Source organism: Lissotriton helveticus, chromosome 5_1 (genome assembly GCF_964261635.1).
Source record: "Lissotriton helveticus chromosome 5_1, aLisHel1.1, whole genome shotgun sequence".
Taxonomy (NCBI): Eukaryota; Metazoa; Chordata; class Amphibia; order Caudata; family Salamandridae; genus Lissotriton; species Lissotriton helveticus.
The window spans coordinates 619,261,568-619,287,402 of record NC_136065.1 but is presented as its reverse complement, the minus strand read 5'-3'; the positions used below and the strand labels follow the sequence as shown (position 1 = coordinate 619,287,402).

The window sequence follows — 25,835 nt, the reverse complement described above, 5'->3', positions numbered from 1 at the left end:
CTGTGTCCCTTCAGGTGCAGGCGGCTGAAGTTCCAGCATCAAGGAATCTGTGTCATGATCTGAACCCAGGGGATTGGGTGTTGGTCAAGAAGCACGTCCGGAAGAACTGCCTAGATGTACGCTGGCGTGGGCCCTTTCAGGTAATCCTGATCACGAACACCGCGGTGAAGTGCGGAGGGCTGCCAAATTGGATCCATGCATCCCATACTCGAAGAGTTCCAGCACCTCTAGAAGAAACAGCTCCTATCCCAGACGAAAGTTCAGTCGTGGAAGAAGAGTCACAAGAGGGGATTGGATCAGCTGAGGGGGTGTCGGAAGAAGGTGGGAATGCATCGGATCCAGAAGAGGAGAGAAGACAGGACGGCAGTGAGACTGAAGACGCAACTGAAGGGGAGAGCTGTAGTGAATACGACTCAGACACAGATCAGTACCAGAGCGACCAAGAACCGAGTGTGAGGACGAGAAATAGGAGAACAAGGCTTGGAGCTGCCACTTGGCCAGAAAGAAGAAGGAGGCTAAGTTTAAGGTCGGCTCAGGAAGAAACACTTGCTCCTATATCCGAAGACTCGGATCCAGAAGAAGATACCCAGGATCAAGCCGAGGAAGGTCTTAGAAGATCAAGGAGGGTGCGAGTGCCTAGCAGAAGGTACTCTACTCCTGATTGGACCTACCTCGTTGCAGATGTCCGTGGGACACAGAACCGGGAGGGTCAGGGAAGTGAGCCTGATCAGAACTGATCCGATCATCACAGTGCAAATAAGATTCCTGCTGCCAGGAGCGGAGACCGAAAGGTTGCTGACACTCAACATCGTCTATCCTCCTCTCCTGAGCGGAATAAGAAAATTGATTTTAGAGACAGTTGATTTTCCGGTTTGCTGTTCACGATATCCAGTGTTGGAGGGAACTCTTCTTCGACTGGAAATGCTTGAGCGAGTAGTGGAAGTTCTTGGAACACTCATTGTCTTGGATTAATACCTTGTTGTAAATGTCTTCAAAGGGGCGTAGAACTGGGAAAGTGAAGAAGGTGATCCTGGTCAGAAAGGACCCCTTTGTAACTGTGGATGTAGAACTGATAGTACCAGGAGTGGAGATTGAAAAGACATTAACTCTTCATTTTGTTCGTCCACTTGTCCAGAGTGAAATAAGGAGAATAATCCTAGAGACAGTCGAATTCCCATGTTGCTGCAAGGAATGCCCAATACTTGAGGGAATGTTTCTTCGAATGGACATTTATGAAGACGTAGTGTCACTCCTTGCAACGTTCATAGATTCTGATTGATAAAAGACTTTTGAAAAGGACTTTGTAAAATATTGCTACAAGATAACCTAGCGCCGAGTGGAAGAAGAAAATGATAGGGTCTCCCTTTTAGAGGATGGAGAAGGGCTAGAGTTGTCTATTTTCTACAGGACTTTAAACTGTTTGTGGAGAAAATTGTCATTTTCCAGGTGTTCAAAAGAGAGACATCTTTCGGAGAAAAGGAGACGTTGAAGATAGAAGACCACCAAAGCTACACTGTTTGAGATCATGGAGGCTGGCAACCCGAACCGTAGGGCAAAATGTATAGTTGGCACACTTTTAGGGGTGGTGATTTCACTTAAAGTTTTAGTGGTTACTGTCTCATACATAGTGGGACATGAGAGAGATGCACCTGCAGTCAAGGAAGTTAAGGGAGTGTCAACACAGAGAACAATCACTGTTAATAGTAAGGGAAACATCAATGATAAAGACAAAGCGTTGTTAGATGCGGAAATAAAAAGATTACACACAGACGAATCACAGGGAAACTTCAGGTCAAATGCTTATGCCAAATTGCTTTACGAATACATTGATGTCATGGAGGCGAAGAATTGCTACGTTTGTATGCAATTACCAGCTTCGGTGGAGGAGGGTATCAGATACCATCATCTTCCATTAACATATGGAATTACATGTAGTTTATTGTTAAGCATATTCTATGGACGAGAGGGGTTCGAGTATTACTTCTCGAACTTTGACTCGACATTGCCAGAGGTCCCAAATTACAAGCATCTGAACAAGTGGGACTATTACAAGAGCGAAGACAGATTACACAAATGGTTCATTCCATGGAAAACGTTAGATACTTCACATGCCCGAAGAAATAATTTGACTTGTCAAGTGTCAGAAATTGAGAAAAAGTTTATAGGGCAGGTGGATACTAGATACAGGAGGCAGAAGATTCTAAAGGCTTCAGGGCAATGGGAAACAGATTGGACCAAGGAAGAAAGGATACACCAAAGAAAGGGTAGCTTTGGTCCAATTGCTTTAGACAAGGAGAAATGGGGGAAACTGTGCATTCACAGGAGTTACTCCTATTATGAGAATCGGTATGTAGGTCAAGTCAGTTGTGAACATGCTTTTCAATTGGAGTACTACTCCAAGGACTTTCTGAAAGAGATGCAAGCAATTCCAAATGTATATTTTGTATGTGGAAGAAATGCCTATGTGAAGCTACCAGATAATTGGTACGGATCATGCTATCTGGCAATTGTCTTCCCCAAAATATATCATGTTGAGAATTTAGAAACGACAAAGAAAGGAATACCAACTAGAGGGAAGAGAGGGCTAGGTGCAGCAGAAGTAATTGGGGATGTATTCGGTGCTGCTTTCCCTATCCTAGGAGTGATACTGAATGACATCAAAATTAGGAGATTGGCTACAGTCGTAGATAGGTTATCTGCCAGTACTGCTAGATCATTAATGCTGGTGGAGGGTGAGATGCAATCGATAAGGGCAATGGTTCTTCAGAACCGACTTGCTTTAGATGTTCTGTTAGCCAAAGAGGGCGGAGTCTGTAAGGCTTTGAAGGTCCAGGAATGCTGCACTTACATTCCGGACAATTCAAAACCTTTAGAAAAGTACATAAGAAACATCACTGCCATACACCACGAAATTGAGGATCTGACAAAGATAAACGTGTGGGAAAAAGTAGGTCATGGAATGGGTAAAGTTGGAGGTTGGTTTGCCAACCTAGGAAAGGGTATCGTTTGGTACATACTGAAACCCATCATCATAATTGTGATTTGTGTAATCACTTTGTGGGGATTGGTGCGTTTGTATCAGTGGTATAGAGCAAACAGATTGCAGAGATCTATGAGAGAACAGGAGAAAAGGTTGACAGCGATGCAAGATACACAATATAAGAGTCTGAAGGCATTGGAGACAATGAAAAGAAGGGGCACTGCCACGACTTCACTTTGAAGAGTCCTACATTTTTAGAAGTTTGTATCTTCAGTTATCTTTGGTTTTATATTAAATTTTCAAAACTTAATCCTGGTCAGTGGTCATTTAGAGTGGTGTAAGTTCTTAATTGATTGACTTATTGTTAGATTGCCTTTTACTCAATGACAGGTACCAACGATCCAGTCGACTTGGTTTGGGATCTGGTAAGGTAACTAGTAACCAGTAATCCCGCGTTAACACCCACAACCCAGAGGGGAGTTTTGGCGCTGCCCCCACTCATCCGCCAACTTCTTATGTGTGCTTCCGGTCGTACTCCTCCTTGTCCTCATTCCCCTCCCCCATTCTCTCGAGTTCCCTGAGCGGTCACCCGTAGCAGCAGGCAGGTGTGGCGGCAGAGAATGATCCTCTCGACTCGATACCTTCCCCAGACCCCCCACCCCTTTCCACCCCCACCTCCCGCCCTTACATGGATCCCAGACCCGTGGTCTGCTGGAGGGGCTGTGATTCTGAGGCTGAGGCTGCCGACTCCGAGAGGTTCCCACACTGTCGCCCATTCATCCCATTCAGAGGGTACAATAGAAGCATGTCACACAGAGGCCTCCGGCTCCAGGGAATCTGACCCTCCCCTGGGTTAATCTGCAGCCGCCATCTGGGGAGCGGCCTGTGGCAGCGGCGAGGCCTCGGTGCGCCGGTCCTGACAGGACTCAGGACCGAGAACGGGGCAGGATATTACCACCGAGGGGCTGTAAACACCGGAATATAGATGAATACGCTGCGGCCACACCCGCCTGTATTAAATATTTTTGACACTTTTTAGCTCCTGGCAGATGCAAGGGCTCATATCACTATCATCAATCAACTTTATTTCGCACTTCATAAAAAATGCATAAAAGTACACACATAAAAGTAGCATAACAGGTACATTAAAAGTAGGCGTACAATAGATTCAAAATGTGAAGGAAGTACCTAGCCCACAATTATACACTTTGCATATAAAGTTGGATCTATAAATACATACATAGACTTAAAAAAAGACAGAATAAAACTGTAAAATTTGATCTCAAAGTCCTAAAAGTGTGGTGCAAATAGCCTTACGGGATCTCATGGCGGCCAGTAAGAAGGAGGCTAGAGCAAAGCAGACCAATGGGGTATCTAGTGAGTAAAATAAAGAGAGGTCAAAGGCTACAGTCCTCACTGAAAATTTCCTCAAGAATGGGACAATAAAAGCCTTCCTCTCAGTTGTGTATAATGAACACAAAAGGGAGGAGATGTAAAGGCGATTGGGATGGCTTATTGTCGCAAGACAAGGCAGATACAGCCTGATTAATCAAGGTACCGTTTTGCGAGTCTCTAATAGAGATTCATAAGGAATCGCTATTAGAGACTCGCAAAACGGTATTCATGTAGGAATTGCTAAATTAATAGCGATTCCTACACATTCCTTATTTGCGAGTAGCAAATTGCTACTCGCAAATAAGGAATAACTCCCCATTCATTCCTATGGGCCAAAAGGCCCATAGGAATGAATGGGGAGTATTCCTTATTTGCGAGTAGCAATTTGCTACTCGCAAATAAGATAGCGATTTAAAGGGTGCCAGGTGTGTCCGAAGGACACCCTGTAGCAGCCCTTAAATTCAAATTGGAACAGGTGTTGCGCACACACATGTCCAAAGGACATGTGTGTGTGCAACATGCAACTTAGAAAAATGCTTTTAAAAGCATTTTTCTAAGTTTTTGCTATTTACCGAGAGGTCTGACCTCTCGGTAAATAGCGGCCCGAAATTGCGAATTAGCAATTTAAAATTGGTTGATGAATTGCATTTAAGGAATCTCTAATAGAGATTCCTTAAATGCAATTCTTCGCACAATAGCGAATTCTGTAATAGCGAATATTGCATTTGGGATGATGAATCCCAAATGCAATAATTGCGCTCGCAAAGGGCCAGATTCTCAGAATCTGGCCCTTTGCGAGCCGATTTTCGTTTCATGAATCAGGCTGTTAGTTGTTTAGGGTAAATTGATTATTTGGGTAACCCAGCATTATCGGCATAAGATTCGGTGTGAATCTTGTCAAAATGAAACAATGCTGGTTATTCTCAATAAATCAGTTATCATTTCTATTCCCAGCTTCTACAACCGTACACATGAATGTGAGTGAGTTGATATCTGTGATATTGATTCATAAAACTTTACGGTTTGTTGTGACTATTTCACCTATTATGCATGACTTGGTTTATAAAAGTGGCCTTTAATCTCGACTTAAGGAATTGTTCGCAAAGAGTCAGCATATCATACAGAAAAGCGAGACCCAAAGAGTTTCTCTGGCATTTGATAGCCAGGGGATTCTGTAGGCATAATCCAAATTGAGAATTTCTTTAAGGATTTTTTGATTTAGACAAACAAAGTACCCCTTTTCCATAAAGATAGCCAGAGAGAAAGTGACAGTAATCTTATGGCATCCGTAATAAAGGGCATGCTGGCTTCTTTGTGGACTATAAAATTATTACTCGGTTGTGGGATCAACAATAGTCTTTTTATGAATTTGTCCTCTTGCACTTGAAGAGAGGTTGCATCACTGATACCCCAAATTGCTGCCCCATAAGTGACCATTGTGAGCGCTTTTGCCAAATACATTGTGAGCATTTCAGGTATCAGCTTATGGCCTACTTTTTTAGAAAATCTAAATAGGGCTGCGATACTTTGAATCATTAAGTTGGTTCAGCTTTGCAACATCTCCTTCCATGATTGTTTATTATCAAAAACAACCCCTAAATAATTCATTTACATGCAGGTCCAAGTTGTGCATAAAATCTGAGTATTGTGTAATAAGAGTTTGTAGTGCCATGGGTGTCCTCACCAATAAAACAGCATCGTCTGCACAGAGGAGAATGGGGAGGGCAGTTGATGAAAATGGAGTGTCTTTCGCAACCTCAGTCAATATCTTGTTAAATTTATTAGTATAGAGGGTGAAGAGAAAGGGGGCCAGGACACAGCCTTGCCTGATGCTCCTTTCGATTTTAAATGGTTTAGTGCATTCACCATGTTTCCCATAACGTACCATGGCAGTGGCATCCAGATATAACTCTCAAATAAAGTTAGTGACAGCATCATCCACTTCCATCTCCTTCAGCATGTACCATAGTTTACTATGGACCACGCAGTCGAAGGCCTAGGATAAATCAATGGAGGCAGATGGATTTGGGCATTTTTCGCTCTGGTATATTTCCAATTGTGAGGGTCAAATTGAGACATTGATCTGAAGTTCCCGTGCCCTGTCTAAACCCGTATTGAACTTCCGTGAGGATGTCCCTTTCCTCAGCCCATGTTTCCAATTTGTTTAACAGCAAGTGGCCAGTTAATTTGACCGAGCTATCGAGCAGAGAGATGGGACGATAATTGGCAGGGATGGAAGCATCCTTTTTCTTATTTATTGGAATAATTACAGATTTTTTCCACGAGGGGCAGGACCAGTCTTGGCTGTGGCATTAAACACCAAATGGGGCACCAAAAGGAGATGGCTGAAAAGAAATCCATAGGGACCCCATCAGGCCCTGGTGTATTTCCAGATGGGTATTGAGTCAGGGCAAGTTTAATTTCGCTGAGATCAAATGAAAGGCATGTAGAGGAGACAGTATTAAAACTAACGTTCGTGCCTGTGGGCTCCCCTAGTTCCCGGGAAATATCCTGAAAGTATTTTACCCAGGCTTAACACTGCCTTGTAAATAAGGCGAAGCTACTATGGCCAGGGGAACGTAGCAAACAGTGACATTCCCATGGCAATAGGGGCTTAGAACTATGCCCCTTAGTTTCTGTGCTACCCTAACTCCGAGGTATTTTGCTACCCTACTGGGAGAAGGGGCTGTGTCTAGCTAGGGATGCCACCAGTCTGGGGTCCACAGACTGGTGCACCATTCCTCCCAATGTGGGATGTCAGAGTGCTTTATATCATACACACATAGTACACAGAGACAATGAAGCATTACAGTGCGAAAATCGAAGTACAGGAAATGTTACATAACACAACGAGTGTTAGAAGGTGTAGGAGTCACATATCTCACACATTGGTAGACATTATATAATAAGATTGCTTGGTATGGAGAAATGCAAAGTCACAAATTAAGATGTAACACAGTGGCTGTTATTGTGTGTACTTATAAGGCATTATTACCTCGCAAATATCCCCTCTTTAGCAACTACAGAATAATGAAAACTTGGGGGAGGGGAGAACAAGACAGTTCTGAACTTCTGCCTTGATTTTTGTATGCAGCTCCTTGATGATGGCTCATACTCACTGTGCTATATTAGAGGGATTATACTTTCCGAAATACAAGTAATAAAGGATCTTTGCTTAAAAAGAAGGGACAGCCGCGGCCCGTGAAGGGAGTTCCATGGGGTGAAAAGGCAGGGTGATGGAGGGGCAGGGTGGGGGGGTACTAAATACCAGGCGATGGATAATTGGAGGTAAGTAAACAAATAAATAAATAAAACTAATTTCGTAGCGCGCGCTGCATCGCATTTTCCAGTCTGCTGATAAATAGCTCTAGTGAATGATATATACAACTTTTATTTTGTTGTATATATCATTCACTAGAGCTATTTATCAGCAGACTGGAAAATGGTGGACATGGTTCATACTTAATAATTGTTCGGAACTGTGAGGTTTAGAAAGTGCCCTTTCTGTCCTCAGTCATTAAATTTCCCTCTTTACAGAGCATGCATTTGTGAGCAGATTTAGTTACCACCCCTGGAGCACACATGTTGAGGTATTCTGTCAGAGCACTGTGCACTGTCCTAGGGTACCTGGAGTGATCCATTGCCTCTATCTGGGGATCACCGGTGAGCGCTGGTTACTGGTGATATCCTCTAATGTCCTCATTTCTGCCGATGTTTTCTTCAAAATGCAGAGGACTCACACTGAGCAATGATTTGGGTATTCGGTGCTTCTTCACAGGTATACTTTCAAGTTTGCGGGTTTCATGCATGCTTTCAAGTGTGTAATAAAAGAGTCCGCGTGGGATGATAATACCAAAGCCAGAATATTGATGGGTCACAATATTGTGATCAGAATATCAAGGTGCAAAATATTGAAAAATAAGTTTGTATAGATGTAATATATATAACTCCACATAAATATACCTTGGTGATATATGTGTCTTTAGAGTAGATAGCTGTGAAGTTAGGAATAGTAAATCCATACCTTTCTCTGTACACTTACATCTTCAACATTTGGTCCCTCTATATTATTGTCACAATATTGTGACCCGTTGATATTTTGGTTACGATATTCCCTACCATAATCAAAGAGTCAACATTTCCCCGTGGGATTATAACACCGAGCGACAAAACTGTATTTGTAGTCCACGTTTTTCTGAGGTAAGAAATGCTTCATCAAACTTTCCTTCAACTTGGAATATATCTCAGAATCTGTGTCATAGAGTTCAAAAACAATAACTTGTGTGTCTTCTCCCATTCAGTGCACCAGAAGGCCCTCCATTCACTCTTTCTTCTTCTGCTCAATGGCGGGCATGAAAATCTCAAATTATGAAATCCCCCTGCCCACTTGGGTCCTAGGTTTATAGAGGCAACACTGTTGAAGTCTAGCAGCATTGCCATTGTCAAGGAATCTGTTCATGCAGTCACACATGCAACACAGCCACTTGGTGATTCCATTTTTAAGGGATTGCCACTCAGTGACCCATCGCGAGAATACATTTTGATGTTCGGTGATAGATAATGTTGATGTCTCTACAATACGTTTTGGGCCCTTGCCTGTCGTTGCCACTTGGCCCACCCACACAAGTGAGGTGCCGTATTTTTTCAAGAGACTTGGGAAAATCTGGATGATAGGACATTTGTGGCTGCCTCCAGATTCCAGGACTTTTCCTCACAGATTTAAATAGAAGGAACATGTGTTCTTTTAAGCAGCGTTTGAGCTTTGCAGGGGATTCTGTGTAAAAAAAAAACCTGGTGAGAGCCATGCAAGTGACCCCACCCTTGCACCCCCCAGATGTCTAGTTTTCAAAAATGTGTTGGTTTGGTAGGTTCTCTAGGTTGCACTAGAAACAGATGGAAGTGGTAAAAAATGAATAGTCAACAACTCCGTTGTGTTTGCAATTATTAGATAGCCAATGAAAAAGCGTGCTCAATGAAAACACAGTGGCAAAAAAGCAGTGTTACTCTATATAGGGAAAAGAACTTTACTATATACTTACATAATCAAAAATACAATTCAGAGCACAGCACCAAGGTAATATAAAACTGACTCTGTTGTCAATTTAATTTTAACTTCAATAATACTCCAAGATAAACAAGGTGGACTGAATAATACAGTCCAAATGTACATACAAAGTTAAGTTAGTTCTTGATTGGTTGACACGTAGTTGGAGGGTAGATGCAGACAGCCTACACATGCTTCGTCGTGTAGGCGACTTTCTCAAGGCTTCAACTGTAACTGTTTTGTTTGTGATTGTTAAATTCAAGACAGGTTCAAATCCCCTTAATGCACTGGGGAATTTGGACAGCACAAGCTTCAAAATTATCATGGGTGCGGCACATAATGTCCCATGTTAAAACATAGTCTGTCAAATAAGAGAGTCAAACTTATAAAAGCTAGGGTCTGTGGTACTCATTGCAATAGACGAGACTAAGGGGCCGATTACGATGGTGGACCGCCAGCCATCAACCTCAATATTCCCACTAACACACATCAGGATGGTGGTGGGAAGGGGATTGGTACCGCGGCGGATGGTCTTTGCGGGCGCCGTGGTCCCGCAAGATGGTCCTTTACTGCCTGCCTTGTGGGACATGGTACACTGGGGGTATGCTGGCGGTGCCTTGCAGGCACCGCCGTGTGCATTTGGATGCCTGTCGTTTTGGGCGGAGATCCCGCCGCAAAAAGACAGGTGGTGAATGCTTTGGGGGCCTGTTGCGGGCCCCCAGGCGGGAGGGGGGTGGGGTGCTGCACGTGGGGGTTACCCATGTTCCCTCCCTACATATGCATGTACAAGGTGGCAGGCACCGCACGGTGCCTGTCACGTTGTACATACATATGCAAAACATGTCTTTTTACATTGTGGCGGGTGCTGCAGTGCGCCGCAATGTAAAGATACTGGATGCGCCCACCAGTGTGGCGGGTGCATCGTAATTTGCATTGTGGGACCGCTGCACCTATGGTGGGCGGTCCCTTTTGCCTATGCAATGGTCGTAATCGGCCCCAAAGATCCTAAAAGTTCATTAAAGAAATAAGGTGTCCATAGTTGTTGCGGGGCAGAACGTGTGTATAGTGCTCCTGGCTTCCCTCAGAGAAGTCTCTGTAGGTGTTTGCTGAGCTGGGGCCCAAAATCCACAACGACCCACATTGCAAAAAGCACATCATTTTTATTTGAAAAATGTGATGTCTCTATGTTGCAATTTTCACCCTTTCGTGTCATGGTCACTTGGCTTAATCACACGCCTAAGGCATCGTTTTTCTATGGAGACTTCAGGGAATGCTTTGTGGTTGGAATTTTGTGGCTCCCTGCAGATGCCAGGACGCAGAAATGCAAGGAAATGTGTTTTTAAGCACAGTTTAAGCTTTACACAGGATTCTGGGTAACAAAACCTGCTGAGAGCCATGCAAGTCACCACCGCCTGGACTACCCCGGGTGTCTAGTTTTGAAAGATTTGGAAGGTGGATTATTAGTAGGGGTAAGAATGCAACTACCACTAGCAATAAGGACACCAACTCAAAATAAGCAGGGCCAAAGTGGGAACCCAAAGTGGCCCTGGAAAATTCTGTCAGACCAGCCCCTATACAGTGCACAGCAAGCGAGCGCAGCGAGCAAGCCTAACCACTGCCAGGGGTGTCTGGGGAGTTGTCCCCCCAAGAGAAGTTTGGAGGAAGGCAGACAAAAACGGTGCATTTTATAACACTTTTCTCATTGCTTATATAGAGTCAGAGTCAGAAAATACTTTATTCAACTCTTGAAAGAGCCCTAAAAGATTGCACATACAGATTTTCATTTACAAAATGGGAAAAAAAACAAGTCCACAAACACAGATAAATATACATTACAGTCATTAGTTTATATTTGCTACAAATCTTAAAAGTAGTGAAAAGATAGTTTAAAAGACAATATATGATTTCAGTTGTCTCAAGGGAAAGTAAATATTCGAAAGCTAATTTGTGATTTCTAATCCCAGCTGAGTAAGAGTGGTCAAATAAACCATTTCCTCTGGGGAGTATAAAAACTGCAGAATAAAATAAAGTGCATAGTGCTTTGGCATGAACGACTATCTCAGGGGCATGCTGGGAGTGAGGGGAACCATGAGCCTTGAGCGTGAAAAGCCACTAGGTAATGGATTATTTTTAACTGCAACCTAGTGAGCAGAAATTTCCGCCTCTCATTTAAATCAATTTGTAAATAATGTGCTTGCTCTCTTTGTAGCCGGAGAAAATGCTCTGGATGATTAGTCGTGTTACAGGTAGTATCTGTCCGCTCATGTCTTTGGTAAAAAGGGATTTAATAGAAGAGGACAAAATAGTCTTTGCGGTGTCAGGGTTTGTATAATATTCTGTTACATCAATTTTAATAAAATTCAGTTTAACATATCTAGCCAAGGTATGTCTAGGCTCTTGTCCAGTGCCATACAATCAGTCAATATTGCCCTACAAAGGTTGCCTCAGCATTTTTCCAGAGTTTTAACCAACGCAACAGCAGTTGTAATGCAATGTTATCTTTTAGGTAACTCATTCCTACTTTTTCATGACAAAAAGCAACAGGGGAGCTCGGGGCACTGATAAAAGTCTCCTTGCGAACTTATTTTCCATTACTTGTTGTGACTTACAATTTACGAGTCCCCAGCCCCCAGCCCCAAAGGTTACCACTGAAAGGCTTTTACACTTGTAGATGCATAAAATCTCCTTGGCCGGTTTGTGACCCAGTCTTTCAGCGAATCTAAAAATTGCATCGTTCTAATATTTAAAGCATGTTTCCAATTAAATTCAGCATCAAATGGTACCACCACATAAGTAAAATATAGATCTTTTTATTTCTTCACCCCACAATAAAAATGTCCTGGTTTTAGAATTTTTTGGTCCATATTTCATTATAAAAGATTTCATACAATTGCCTTTTAACCCCAGGTCATTCATAAAAGCATTAAAAGAATCAAGCAGTATTTGTAAGCCATTTGCTGTCCTGGTTATCAGGGCGACATCGTCAGCGTATAGTAATACGGGGATTTCACACATGTTTAATCTCAGGATGTCCTTACCCACCTCACAGAGTCGATCTCCCCGGTCCATTTATATCGAATAAAAAGAGGAAAGGGGCCAGAACATACCCCTGTCTTATCCCTTTATCCGAGGGGAATTCTTCTGGTATGTCTCCTCCGTTACTATAGCGCACTGAGGCTGAGGTGCATTCATGAAGCCTACTTAACAGAAAAATAATTGCATCATCAATCCCCATTTGTGACATTATGGACCATAATTTCCAGCTGTTTACGGTGTCAAAGGCACAAGTTAGGTCCATAAATGCGAAGTGAATACTGCCCCTTTGGGCTTTGGTGTACTCTTGGGTAATTAGTGCCAGGTTTAATGTTTGTTCCACAGTGCCCAGTCTAGTTACATATATAATTATATTAATTTTAAAGGCATAGTAAATTATGACCATAACGAGCACCAGGATAGCCTGTCATACGTACCCATAAACATTCACAGAGAACTCCAAAAATAGACACGAGAAACACCCAGGCAAGTAATTGTGGAAATATTACGCATATCACCCAGGTCAGAAAGCATGGACATACCACACATAATCCCCCAAGGCAGTATTAATGGATATATCACACAGAAGCATGATACAATTTTACCTACAGCAAATCATTGTATTCCCTTTTTGCTGTCCAAATTCCATTTTAAAAGATCTTCTCAGATACTTTTTTGAGCACAAATTGGTGAGTTTGACAACACCGTTTGGTTGATTGCAAAAAACCTGAGATGCTTTGTTAAGTGCCTTTTTTAATTTTATTTTTTAGATGGAGCCTCTGTTAGTACCACGCATTTCTTTTTATCCTAGTAGGGTTTCCCCCGGACTTTGGTTTTGCCAAAAAATGATCAACTAATGAAGAACGAAGACAGGGCCAAGTTTCCACTATGGATTTCCCATGATGGCACTCATTTAGTAGTAATTCTATTGTAGGGTCTAAGAAGGCAAACATCTTTTCTTAATTTGCTGAATGCCATGCTAGCACTCTCAAGTTATAAGTAACTGATCCTGAGTCAAGAATTCTTGACTTTGGTAAATAGTCCACTGCGAGTGATAATGTAATCCATTGAGGGTTATGAACGCTTTCCACTCTGGCGACCACTTGGAACCCAATAACACTAATCGACTATCATTTAGAAATAATGGTATAGTCAATGGTTGAATATTGTTGTGAATTTTTGAAAGTTCGGATACCTGCCATATTACTTTGGGTATCCTCCTGTAGCAGCATAAGCTCACAGTTCTGTAATTGGGAGAAAAACATCTTGGCCATAGCTTTGCCGTCTCTCTTTAGGTTTCCAGAGTTCTTAGTAAACAGGTGCATATTAAGTTCTCCAGAAACAATGAGACTATTTGCTGGATGTTGATATGATAGAGTTTTGATATTTTCCCATAATACTGTAAACTGAGTCTTCTTGACCACTCTCTTTACACTTAAATAAACATTTAGAAAAATAATTGGTGTTTCAAAATCTATTTTGAAACATAATAGCCAAGTCAATTGGAAATCAATTACATGATCGGAACCATCTAGAGCCAGAGACACATAAGAAGAAAGCCCACCTTTTGCTCTGCCATAAGCAGATGAACGAGTTGCAAAGTTAGCTCTTTGCTCCTTTCCAAGGTTACCCGGAACATTAACATTTTTAAATTCTGAATGAAATGTATTGTATCGTGATCTTCTAATTACCTAGTAAGGCCATGTATGTTCCATGAACAAATATTAATATTGGTGAATTCATTATTTTTGTACAAACAGCTCCACTTTAAATCATTCTGATCAAGATGCCCTTTACTAAGTATTTTTGGAAGCCAAGCCCAGTCATTGCTTAGGGCTTGATTTTTTTGTGTTTCATCACATATTTGTGAGTCCAAACTGCAGCATGTGAGCTTAATGCCAGAGGATAATTCAGGTTTGGATAAAGGCCTATTGCCCCTTTCAGAGTATTAGACGTATATGTAAAAATAATGTAGTTTCATACTTTGGAAGTACATTTAAATCCAAAGTTGAATTTGCATATCATTTCAGTTTAAAAGCAGCCTGCAAAGCAGGGCTGACTTTTAAAAATAAAAAGCAAAAGGAACAGATGATGGACAGAATACTGAACAATGCAAACATTCACCCTCAGTCAACAGATCTGGGTTTAATCCATCATTGTTTTCCCCACCACAGTGCCCCAGTTTCGACTCAGCCATATGCAAATCAGTCTTGAACCTGCTCCTCATGAGAAAAGTCCAGCCCGTACTGCCAAGCCAGGTCCTCCCAGGACCAGAAACAAGCATCCTGGGACCGGTTTCAGGGTAACACCCCTCATCAGCCAGGCTAATTTGAATCCAGTGGCGCAGTTAGCATGGGACCCATGTCTGGGCATACCCTTCCCACTTAGGGCGACAAAAGCAAAAAGAATAGATGATGGACGGAATGCTGGACAATGCAAATATTCACCCCAGTCAACTGGTCTGGGTTTAATCCAACGTGACTTTTAAAAATGACAGTATGCTACACAGCAGTGCACACTTAAGTGCAAGAGATCTGCTGGACCTCTAAACATACATGCCCTATCGTACACTAGAGATTCACATGTAGGTTGTCAATGCCAATTGTAATTACACCAAATTACCATATACCTTTTTAATCCGACTACTGGCCCTGGGACTGGTTAGCAGAGCCCAAGGCGCAGTAAGAGTCAGTTACCACCAGTTGCAGTCTAAATAGGGGTAATCATGGCAAAAAGGATGACTTTCTCACATTTCCCTAGGTATCGGCTGAGATGGGGCTGAAAATCCACAGCTAGCCACCTTATTAAAAAGACATGCATTTTGCTGGATGAAACATGATGTTTCCTAGATCAAATTTTGGGTTGTTTAGTGTCACAGGCACAAGGCCCACCCACACAAGTGTGCTACCATTTTTACCGGGAGACATGTGGGAATACTGCATAGTAGAACCTTTGCTATTACCAATCAAATATCTCTATGTTTGTGCCTTTCAAATGTAAACAAGCGTGTATCACAGAAGACATTTTACAAAATGCCCTCTAAAACACATGCCAGTATGGGTACCATAAATTCAGAGATGTGCAAAGGAACACTGCTCCTAAACTCAGTATCTGGTGTACATTTGAGAAATATTGAGTTTTCTTTCAGACCCATTTTCTGTGTGTTACAATTTTGCCATATGAATTTCTGTACAGTCGGTCCAAAATAAAAAAAAACATTGTACGGTCCAGCACGGATGTTGGCTCTGAGTACCTCGGGTTCTTGAAGAACCTACAAGTCCTATATCTCCCCACGACTAGAAGGGTCCAACGGTCATAACGGAATATTACTTTTGAAAATCTGCCATAGTAAGAAAAAGTAACCAATGAAAACATAGGCACAAATTGCTGATTTAATCAACTCAATTTCATTTTTTTTCAACCGTTACTTTTTATTGGAAAACCTTGTACAATCAACACAAATGTCCACATGTTGAATTTACAGTTTTAACTAGTTTTCAGAAATATATGGCTATCCGGTATCTACCATGTGTTTCATACCCATTTCCACCACAAACTGGAAGGAGGTGGAAAGCACAAAAATGGGAAAAATAGGCTAACGCCCAGTAGAATGCTGAAACTGTGTTAAAAAAATGTGGTTTTCTAAATCAAGTCTGCCTGTTCCTGAAAGCTGAGAGGATGGGGATTTTTGCACCATAAACCTTTTGCTGATACCATTTGCAGGAAAATAAACAAACTCTTTCTTCTGCAGCACTCCCTCCCCCTCACCAAAAAACAACATTTACCATATTTTGACTAATTTCTTAGTCCCCTCCAGGGAAATTCACAAACCCTGAGTACCTTTAGACGCCAGTTTTACCTGCTGTTAGCTACTGACTCACCATTGGCCCATCACTCTTCTTCGTTGCCACGCTGTTTTGCCATTGCTGATCAGTCCGTGGGGGACTGCAACGTTCGATTCTTTAGCGCCGAGACGCCATTACCCAGAGTCCCCGGCGGCGCGATCTATTAGCATCACCAACTAAGCGCCGGGAGGTGCTTAAAAACATCTCTGCCCTCCCGCAGCACGGGACGCACGCGGGCGTGCCCGGGCACTGCCCAGACGAAACCCGGACCAAGGGCGGTTCCATCCGCGCCCGTCATAGCCCGGAAGAGGCTGGGCTGGGCCACCCCTCGAACACCAGCAGAACTGTAAGGACACCGATAACTTGATGGTATTTGCTGTGCTAAATTGACTGTTTATTAGGCCATAGCTCGGGGGTAGGCAAGGTGAATTTGGTAACCACTTATTGTTTATTGCTTTAATGGCGTCACGTACAAGGAACAGGAGGAGGGTTGCGACGGGGGGTTCTATCAATGGGACATGAGATCAATTCATAATTAGGGCAACATCAGCGTTAGAAAATGAAATAGCCCTGACAGAACGCCGCCTCTCACTGGAACCAATGTATCTGAGACGATCATCTCTGGGGGACTATAATGTCAGCTATCTAACCAAACCACTTGGAAATATATGTACACAATAGAGATAACATTGTGGGTGTCAGAAATGAACATCAGATAGAGAGGCCGCCTAATTCCCTTGACTTACCTACAATAAGTGAGAGTAGTCCTGTTGTTTTAAGTAATAATTCTGTCATGGATGATACATGTAATGATGCTGCCCCACACTACTCCACAAGGCCTGCATCTAAACAAAATCCTAAATCCCATACCTCAAAGCAAATTGCAGGAACAACATCCCCTGCTAAGAGGAAACGCGGAGGTGGCTCACATAAAGGAAAGGTGCCCAAAGATAATAAAAATTTCTAAAGCAACTAAAAATGGGACAGACAAGACCATGGCTCCTCGAGTAACTACATCGCCATCACTTGTTTTGTCACCTACCCCGTCTTCAACACTACCAACTATCAAGACGGTTGACCTCACTTTGCCATCATTGCAAACTGCTGAGGGTTTGATGGCACATGTCGAGCAATTGATTAAGTCTTTATTTCTACCCCTCTTAGAGAGGACAAAGATAATTAGTGAAAGACTGGGGAAGCTCGAACAGATTACCGTAGATAATTGTGGTACCCTGAAAAAATTGCTTGAGTGTATACCTAGGCAAGGCATAATGGTAAATAATACACCACAAGAAACAGCAGGTACAGCTTCCGTCCTGTCCACCTCGACTGTAGTTAATGCACCCCCCTTGATAATAAACAGAAATAGCCAAGCTGCTGCACCTCTAATAGGTAGAGTCATGACTCCAGAGAGAGCGGGCCAGCCGGGGACGAGGGAGGGGAAGTTGGCTCAGGGGTATGGAGTAGCTAGGCAGACTAAGGAAAGCATACCTGCAGCCAAGAAAACACCTAATACCACAAAGCAAAAATGTGTGCTAAAATGTATCGATTTACCCCCAGAGTCTTTCCCATATGCAGTTGTACTCACCGTGGTCCCCGAGTTAGAGAATGGCAAAATAAAAACCTACCCAGAACTAAAAAATAAGGTAACCTTTTGGTTAAATAAGAACAGACCTCTCCCGAGCCACATAGATGGCGAGATTTTGTATGTTCGAAGAATAAGCTGGTTGGGGCGCAGACCTAAAGATATAGCTGGAGACTGCATTATTGTCAACTTTAGGGATAGACGAGTGGTTGGTCATATTTGCGACCCGTACTGTCAAAGAAGTAATAGTGGCATATACACTTATGACTTAAGCTATTTATATTGCCCAACTGACTTTGTAAAATCTAATTTTAATCTTAATCCTCTGGGGATTCTGGATGGGTACAAGAATCAATTTCATATTCCCACAACTAATCGATTTGAATCGCTTGAAGGGGTCGACTGACTGAGATCAGCAGGACGTAGTATACCACTAGGACTTAGCACTACGGACAATAGAATAGTAAGTGTGTGTAATGGGGTGTCCTCAACAATTTTTAAGGCATTAGATCCCCTGAATGACAGAAATTTGACCCTCGAGCTCTCCCCTAAAAGTAATATAGAGGATTTAATTCTTAGTTCTACTAATACTGAGGTCTTGAATAACGAGACAAGCGACGAGAGATTTAACGCTAGAAGTCATGCAAATCTAACTCTTAGAGGGAAGAGGAACGATAAATCCACTGTGATAGAAAATCAGGATGACAAAACCAAAGGCCACTCCAGCATTAGTAAAGTTCTATGTAATAGCATAGAGCCTATACAAGTAGTAGAAGCCAATATTGTAAGGATAAATGATAATATACCCGACATAGACATAAAATTAAATATAAAGTTAATGTCTTGGAATATTGCGGGCATTAGGAAAAATCTAAGCGATCCCATGTGGCAAGAGTATATTGATAATAGTGAAATTGTTATATTCCAAGAAACATGGGCCGTTGAAAGCCCGTTTAAAGTGGGTTATACAACTTTTAGTATACCTGCTACTACTTTAACTAAAGGAAGACCTTCTGGGGGTCTTGTAATTTGGACAAAAATTACATTGGGAATTGACCTAAAGCAAATTGATTCCAACAGCCAGGATATATTAGGAGGTAAGTTTATAGGCCCCAATAAAAGGGAGGTTTGCATCCTGAATATCTATAGCAGGCCATATGCTGCCAATAAAGAAGTGGAATTTATTGAACAGCTAGATAAAATTCTCTCTATGCTTGACCAAAGAGTTATGGTAATCATTGGGGGGGACTTCAACCGTAAGATCGAACCGATAGTCGGCCTTTTATTAATATTTTTGAGGCAAAGGATAATGCAAATAATATTCCTGCAATTGAGACCAGCCCTGCTGTTTGCTGCTCGCTTGCTGTAGCACAGTTATTGCGATTGGCTGCTGCCCATGGCCTACGTGCTTGTAATGGGCGCTTACCATCAGATAGTCCAAGCCAGCCGACTTTTTAGCGGAATAGTTGCTACAGCCATATAGATTATGTAATGGTCTAAATTTCACTCTGGTCTATGCCAAGTGATCTTGTAGTGGAAAACCGCATAGAGAGTGATCATTTTCCCCTTAATTTGACGCTTAGTGCGTCATTATTCAACTCTAATGACAAGGGGAAAAAAAGCCTTACAAATAATGAAACGGAGCCTATGGTTTCAAATAATCGTAGAGCTCTGAAATGGCCACTAGTATTAGGGAACGAAATTACCGTAAAAAAAATCTACGAGACATACGTAAAATTAGTCTCCCCATAAGCCAATCTTTCAGAAAAAGAGATTCCTATTATGGGGATTCACAATAACATGTTAAAGGGACTTGTACAAATATTAACCAAGATCCCAACGCCCTTAAAAAATGGACAATTAGAGATACCACCTAAAGGTGACCTATGGTTCAACAAGGAATGCCGCAATGCCAAAAAGGAACTTATTGAGGCAGCAAAAGGCAATGACGTCTTAGTATTAAGGGAGAAAAGGCGGTGCTACAAAGGCGCAGTATTTAATGCAAAGAAATGCTGGAATGAGCACATTTGGTCTGAGTTACTTCATACATGTAAAATAAATGACCAGGCCATGTTTTGGCGCTTGATCGTAAAAGGCTACAGAAGCGGAACTTGCCCAAGGGACCTGTATCTAGATGCCAACACCTGGGTATCCAATTTCTCAGATGTATATGCTCCCACTAATAGTGAGGCTACCCTTGGTTATGTAGTTCTAGTTTCCAACCTAAGTGAGACACCTTTGACTTTTAGTATGTCAGAAACTAGGGACGCCATTAATGCTATAAAACCAGGGAAGGCCCCTGGGCCGGATCGGATGCCTGGGGACTTATGGAAGCATGAGAATATGATATGGGCCCCGTACATTAATTGACTGTCTAATGCCAATGCAAACGGTGCTTCTATCCCTGATTCATGGCGGGGCGCAGAGATTGTAGCCATATTCAAGAAGGGCGACTGTATGAACCCGGCCCATTACAGACCAATTAGTTTAATTGATGTCCTACAAAAGGTATTTGCAAGGCAAATTTTAATTAAATTAAGTTCCTGGATTGGAGGAAACAGAGTTTTAACCAAGTACCATGCAGGTTTTAGAGAAAAAATCAGCACTACCAACCAGGTGTTCAGGTTTCTTTGCATTATCTGGAAGTATATTAAAATAAAAAAGGCACACTTGTACATTGCATTTGTTGACCTCAGGGCAGCCTTCGATCTGGTCCCCAGGGGCGCCCTTTGGACAAGACTAAGGGACCAGGGCGTCCCTGGGGAACTTTTGGCACAGATCGTTAGGCTCCATGAGGCCAACTATGCTAGGATGAGATGGGGTCCAAACGGATAATTGACAGACCGCATTAATGTGAACAGGGGTGTGAGGCAAGGATGCGTGTTGGCCCCAACATTGTTCTCTTTATATGTGAACGATATACCAGACTCCCGCTTGGACTGCGAACATGATTCTCCCAAGATGAGAGGGGCCCACGTACCTGCACTCCTGTTCGCAGATGATACTATCTTAATATCACAGACACCCAAAGGCCTACAAAATGTACTTGATACTTTCAGACTTTATTGCGAAACTAAAGGTCTGGAGATTAACTTGTCTAAAACCAAGTATATGGCGGTCAATCCTCACAGAACTTATAAAAAACCTTGACTGTGATTATGGAAAGGATCGAATATGTGCACCATTTTAATTACTAGGCATTACCTTAGACACTAAATTAGATTGGAAAGCGCAATTAGACAAAAGTAAAACTACTCTTATTCAGAACTTAGTCCCGATAGCAAGGCGGCATAAGAGTAGCCAATCTAAGTCTGTGTCCCCAACTTTAGAGTTATATAAATTCAAGGCACAATCTTCCTCTCTCTATGGGGCAGAATTATGGGGTTATGTGGCAAAAGACTATTTTAGGTTACAAGACAATATCTTTTTCAGGAAATGATTAGGTATTCCACGGTGTACACCTTTACTTCCCCTCATAATGGATCTAGACATTCATCGCACTGATGACTACGCGGTCTTGAGGCCCCTACTGTACTGGGTCTGCGTGTGGTCAACAGACGAATTAACTGATTATACAGATGCGCTAAAAGACATTTTAAGAATAAAAAGTAACACGAAGTTGGCATGGCTGACCCACATTGAGGACTGGTTCACCAAGTTGGGGCTGAAACACTATTGGGAAGACCCTGAAAGTTTAACTTTGAGTTGTAAAAAGCTGTTAAAACTAAGTTACTGGGCGTTTGTTTTAAATTCCCATTTAAATAACCCCAAGTTAGGCACCCTATCATTGAGGTATCTTGCGATGAACACAGACAGTAGATTTGAGCCTTTTATGGATGAAATGTTACTAGGCCTCTCTAAATCCCTGTACCTAAAATTCTGTTATGGTATTATGCAGATCAAAGTAAATACTACTAAATGGATATGTAATGCAGTGAAAGATGACGTGGTTAGCTGCGAATTCTGTAATACTGGTGCAAAAGAGGATGAAGCCCACGTATTATTCTTTTGCCCTGCTTACATTCATCCTAGAAGAAAATGGATTAAACCTATCTGCCGTCTTTTGGGGTTTAGACGTTTTGGCGAGGCGGAAAGAATATTTAAAACGGAAACTACTTAATCAATTGTCTTTAGGATAAGCAGATACCTCTTTTCTGTGGATTTAGTAAGGAGGAGAAGGGGCTTGAAGCTATAGGGACTTGCAGTATAACCCATAGATGAGCTAAAATAAGTGCTCAAAGGTATGATATGGACCTATGAATGTAATGCCAGTAATGTAAAAAAAATCCTTTTTTTAATCTTTTTTAAAGAAACAAAAAAATGAAATAACATGATGTAATTATAGTTGGCCTAAATGAATTGATAACACTGTAAGGTTATGATCATGATATTTCTGGATATTTATGAATTTTAAACTACATTTTTTAATTTATTTTCTTAAATACTATCAACAACCTTTATTGGGCGTCAATTGGTACACTAAAATTTTTGGCGGAAGAGATGGGAGCGGATTTTGTAACTTGATTGTTTTTATTGCATATGTATCTTGTATGTTTTTTTATAACCGAAATAAAGATTATTGAATTAATTGAGTACCTTTAGAAGCCCAGGATGTTGGTAAAAATGGTGCAAATTTAGTGTGTATGCCTTTTGTGAAAAAAATGTCATAGAGCCCTAAGCGTGAACTACCCCAAATAGCCCAAAAAATACTCACCTGCAGCAAGAGGCAGGTGAGGTGTGGGGGCAGAGGTTGATGCTCTTTCGACTCCAAGCCCCCGCGCCCCCACCTCCCGCCCCCTCACATGCATCCTAGACCCGTGGTCTGCTGGAGGGCTGTGATTCTGAGGCCGGGGCCTGAGACTCCCGGAGGTTCCCACACTGTCGCCCATTCATCCCCTTCAGAGGGTACAATCGAAGCATGTCTCACAGAGGCCTCCGGCTCCAGGGAATCTGACCCTCCCCTGGGTTCATCTGCAGCCGCCATCTGGGGAGCGGCCTGTGGCAGCGGCGAGGCCTCGGTGCGCCGGTCCTGTAAGGACCCGAGAACCGGGCAGGTTATTACTGGAGGGTCAAATCTGGGCTATATCACGTCACACTGGGCTATAAACAACCACGAACACACCCAGGGGTCTCAGTATATTAAAAACGGGAAATCAAAAACACAGTTCCACGGTTAACTCTTCAGATACTTTAGCAAAGTGACGCCGGGTGCGGAAAATCTCTCAATCCCAAATAAGAAATGGAGACTTTACACAAAAAGGTGTTTACACGTTTGGATCACAACTGGGGCGCACGTGAGGCTGTGTAGCAAAATAACCAGGGCACGTGGAGATGGGAACCCAGGCTGAAGAGCAAAAAAAATATGAATCACATTATTTCACAAACAGTGTAAAAGGTGCCTGCCATGGACTGGACAAGGAGCTGCTTCACTACATCCTCGAAAAAGACACCACATCAATGCAGTGCTTTACTTACCTGCCTGAATCTAGTGCTGCGGCCAGTGCGGGCGCGTTCAGCACTGGACAGCTCCACGCAGGAGCTTGTGCAGCGAGGGTGTTACCCGCGTCACTGACTGACGCATTGTTTATTTTACCTCACGCTCATGACGCTGCATATTGAACTTTCCTTCCCAGCCACAGGGTGAGTCACAAATTCAAGTTTTAAAAGAGGGGTTTTGTTTCCTTTGACTAAACTTAATGATTGGTGGTAAATATTTTACAAAATAGAAAAACATTCCCTCTGCTTGCTACAGTGCACATCGACAGATTTGAATAGAAATAAACTTTCACTAAAAAAACAAAAAATTATGGGCATTAATGGGTTCACTCATGGGCCCGCTCATTCATGCTTTTTTTCAGCACTGCAGCCGCACCCGCCCCTATGTAATGCTACAGACACCGTTTAGCTCCTGGCAGATGGCGGGGTTCATATCACTTCAACGCACAGCTCTTTCCCACACTCTGATCCTTTGTATCCGGGCCCCAGATGTCCCCCACCCCTCCCGCTCTGTAATGTGCCACACGTCTATTGTCCCTGCCGCTCTCTGATTGGCTGCTGAGTGTGGGAACCTCTCTCCAGCTCCAGACCCACACATTACCCTGCAGGCGGTGGGGGATAAATAGGGCCGGAGGGAGCGAGCTCTTCAGACACCGATCACTGTGGGTTCACTGCAGAGACCGCGCTCTTCACCCCACACCGGGCAAGATGGCGCCTTTCAGCACCGAGAGGAAATATGAAGAACACGAGGAGAGACACATTAGAAAGGTAAGAGTCTGGACATTAATATTCAAAAAGCATACTTTGTTTTTTCGTGTATAGAAAAAGTGCACGTTTAAAATGAGCTTCCAGTAAATTATATCAACTGTGGCTGTATTTATTGATCTTTTAATAATACCCTTGCTCTAAATTAACATTATTTAATTGAACTGTTTATCACACTGAAGTAACTATAAGCTTTGTTATTACCTTTTATCGACTTTAGACAACTTTACACGTTTGTTTCACTAAAATAACAAATCCACCTTTTCTCTCTGCAGCTTCGGAAGCCAGCGGTGGAGAAGCTGAGGAGAGATCGCATCAACAGCAGCATTGAGCAGCTGAGGATGTTACTGCAGAGAGAGTTTGAGGAACATGAACTTCCGCCCAAAGCAGAGAAAGCGGATATCCTGGAAATGGCAGTGACGTACCTGGCCCAGCGCGTGCAGACACCGGCACCAGGTGAGAGGCAGCAAATTGAAGGGTTAAAAGTGCAGTGGGTGTTCTCTGCAGTTTTGTGTTTGTCTGCGTGTGGGGGTGGTTTGGGTTAGTTAGTGCAGAGACGGAACTGGTAATAGTCGCATCGGGAGGGTACACGGGGCAGGCTCATTATGACTTTTAAATGTCAATTTCCAGTGCTATTTTACTTAAACTCGTGTTATAAGAATATCAGAACTACATGTAAACCAATTTCAGCAACCAGAAGAAAGCAATCTAGAGAGCTTCAAATGAATTTTTTATGTGTGTTTACTTCCTGGTGTGTAAATCTACAACTATTAACCCCTCCTCTCTCCCTGCAGCCGCGGCCTCCAGTGAAGGTCACTCCCGGTGCCTCCAGGACTCTCTGCTCTTCCTCTCCCTCCACGGGGCCCCCGCAGAGACCCGCATGAAGCTGCTGCGGGCCCTCCATAGACCTGCGGCCGCAGCAGAGGCGGTGTGTCCTTCTCGGCCTCCGTCCTGTCCCAGCAGCACTAAAGAGCCCGCCCAGGACAGCCCCAGAGCCCCGTGGAGACCCTGGTAATGCGGAGGCCGCGGCCTGGACTTTTCTTCGGACTTCTTTCGAGGCCTCGGTCCTCTCTGAGGGGGAATATTCATTCTCGAGTCTGGAGCGCGCCCTGCTGGGCAGGGGAGTTTACTGCACTCCAAGGAGCGGAGTGAAGAGTGACTGTATATCCTCCTAAAATGGACAAAGTGAATAGTATATGCTCGCAGGAGGGAGAGCATTTGCTACAGCCTCATAGGATGGACAGTGAGCGAATATTACATCCATAAAGGTTGGACAATGTCGAATATTGTATCCTCGCAGACGGGGCAGAATTTGAGGATCATATCCTTTTAGGGCGGATCATTTGTGAATATCCTGATAGGATGAAATGATTGCATTTTATGTAATAAGTCATAGGATGGCCAACGAGTGAATATTTTATCCCCACAGGATGGGCAGTGTCTGACTATTATATTATATCCTTCTGTGCAGGACAGTGTAACTTTTTTATATTCTCTTAGGATGACCAGTGTGGGAATATTATATAACTCGAAGGGTGAGTACCATATCCACAGATGATGGCAATGTGTGAATATTGTATCCACGTAGGATGGACAGTGTGCATATTACATCCATATTGGGTGGACAGTGTGAATATTATATTCATGTTGGGTGGACAGTGTGAATATTACACCAATATTGGGTGGCCTGTG

The 25,835-nt window shown here is 42.8% G+C and overlaps 1 protein-coding gene across 1 annotated transcript; it reads left to right on the top strand.

The window, feature by feature from the left end:
• The first annotated feature begins 24,086 nt into the window (after positions 1–24,086).
• LOC144753297 (transcription factor HES-5-like) lies at positions 24,087–25,158 on the top strand. Its single transcript, XM_078641035.1, has 3 exons — positions 24,087–24,146; positions 24,419–24,599; positions 24,938–25,158. Exons 1-3 carry the CDS (start codon positions 24,087–24,089, stop codon positions 25,156–25,158), a joined length of 462 nt encoding a protein of 153 aa, XP_078497161.1.
• The last annotated feature ends 677 nt before the right edge of the window (positions 25,159–25,835 follow it).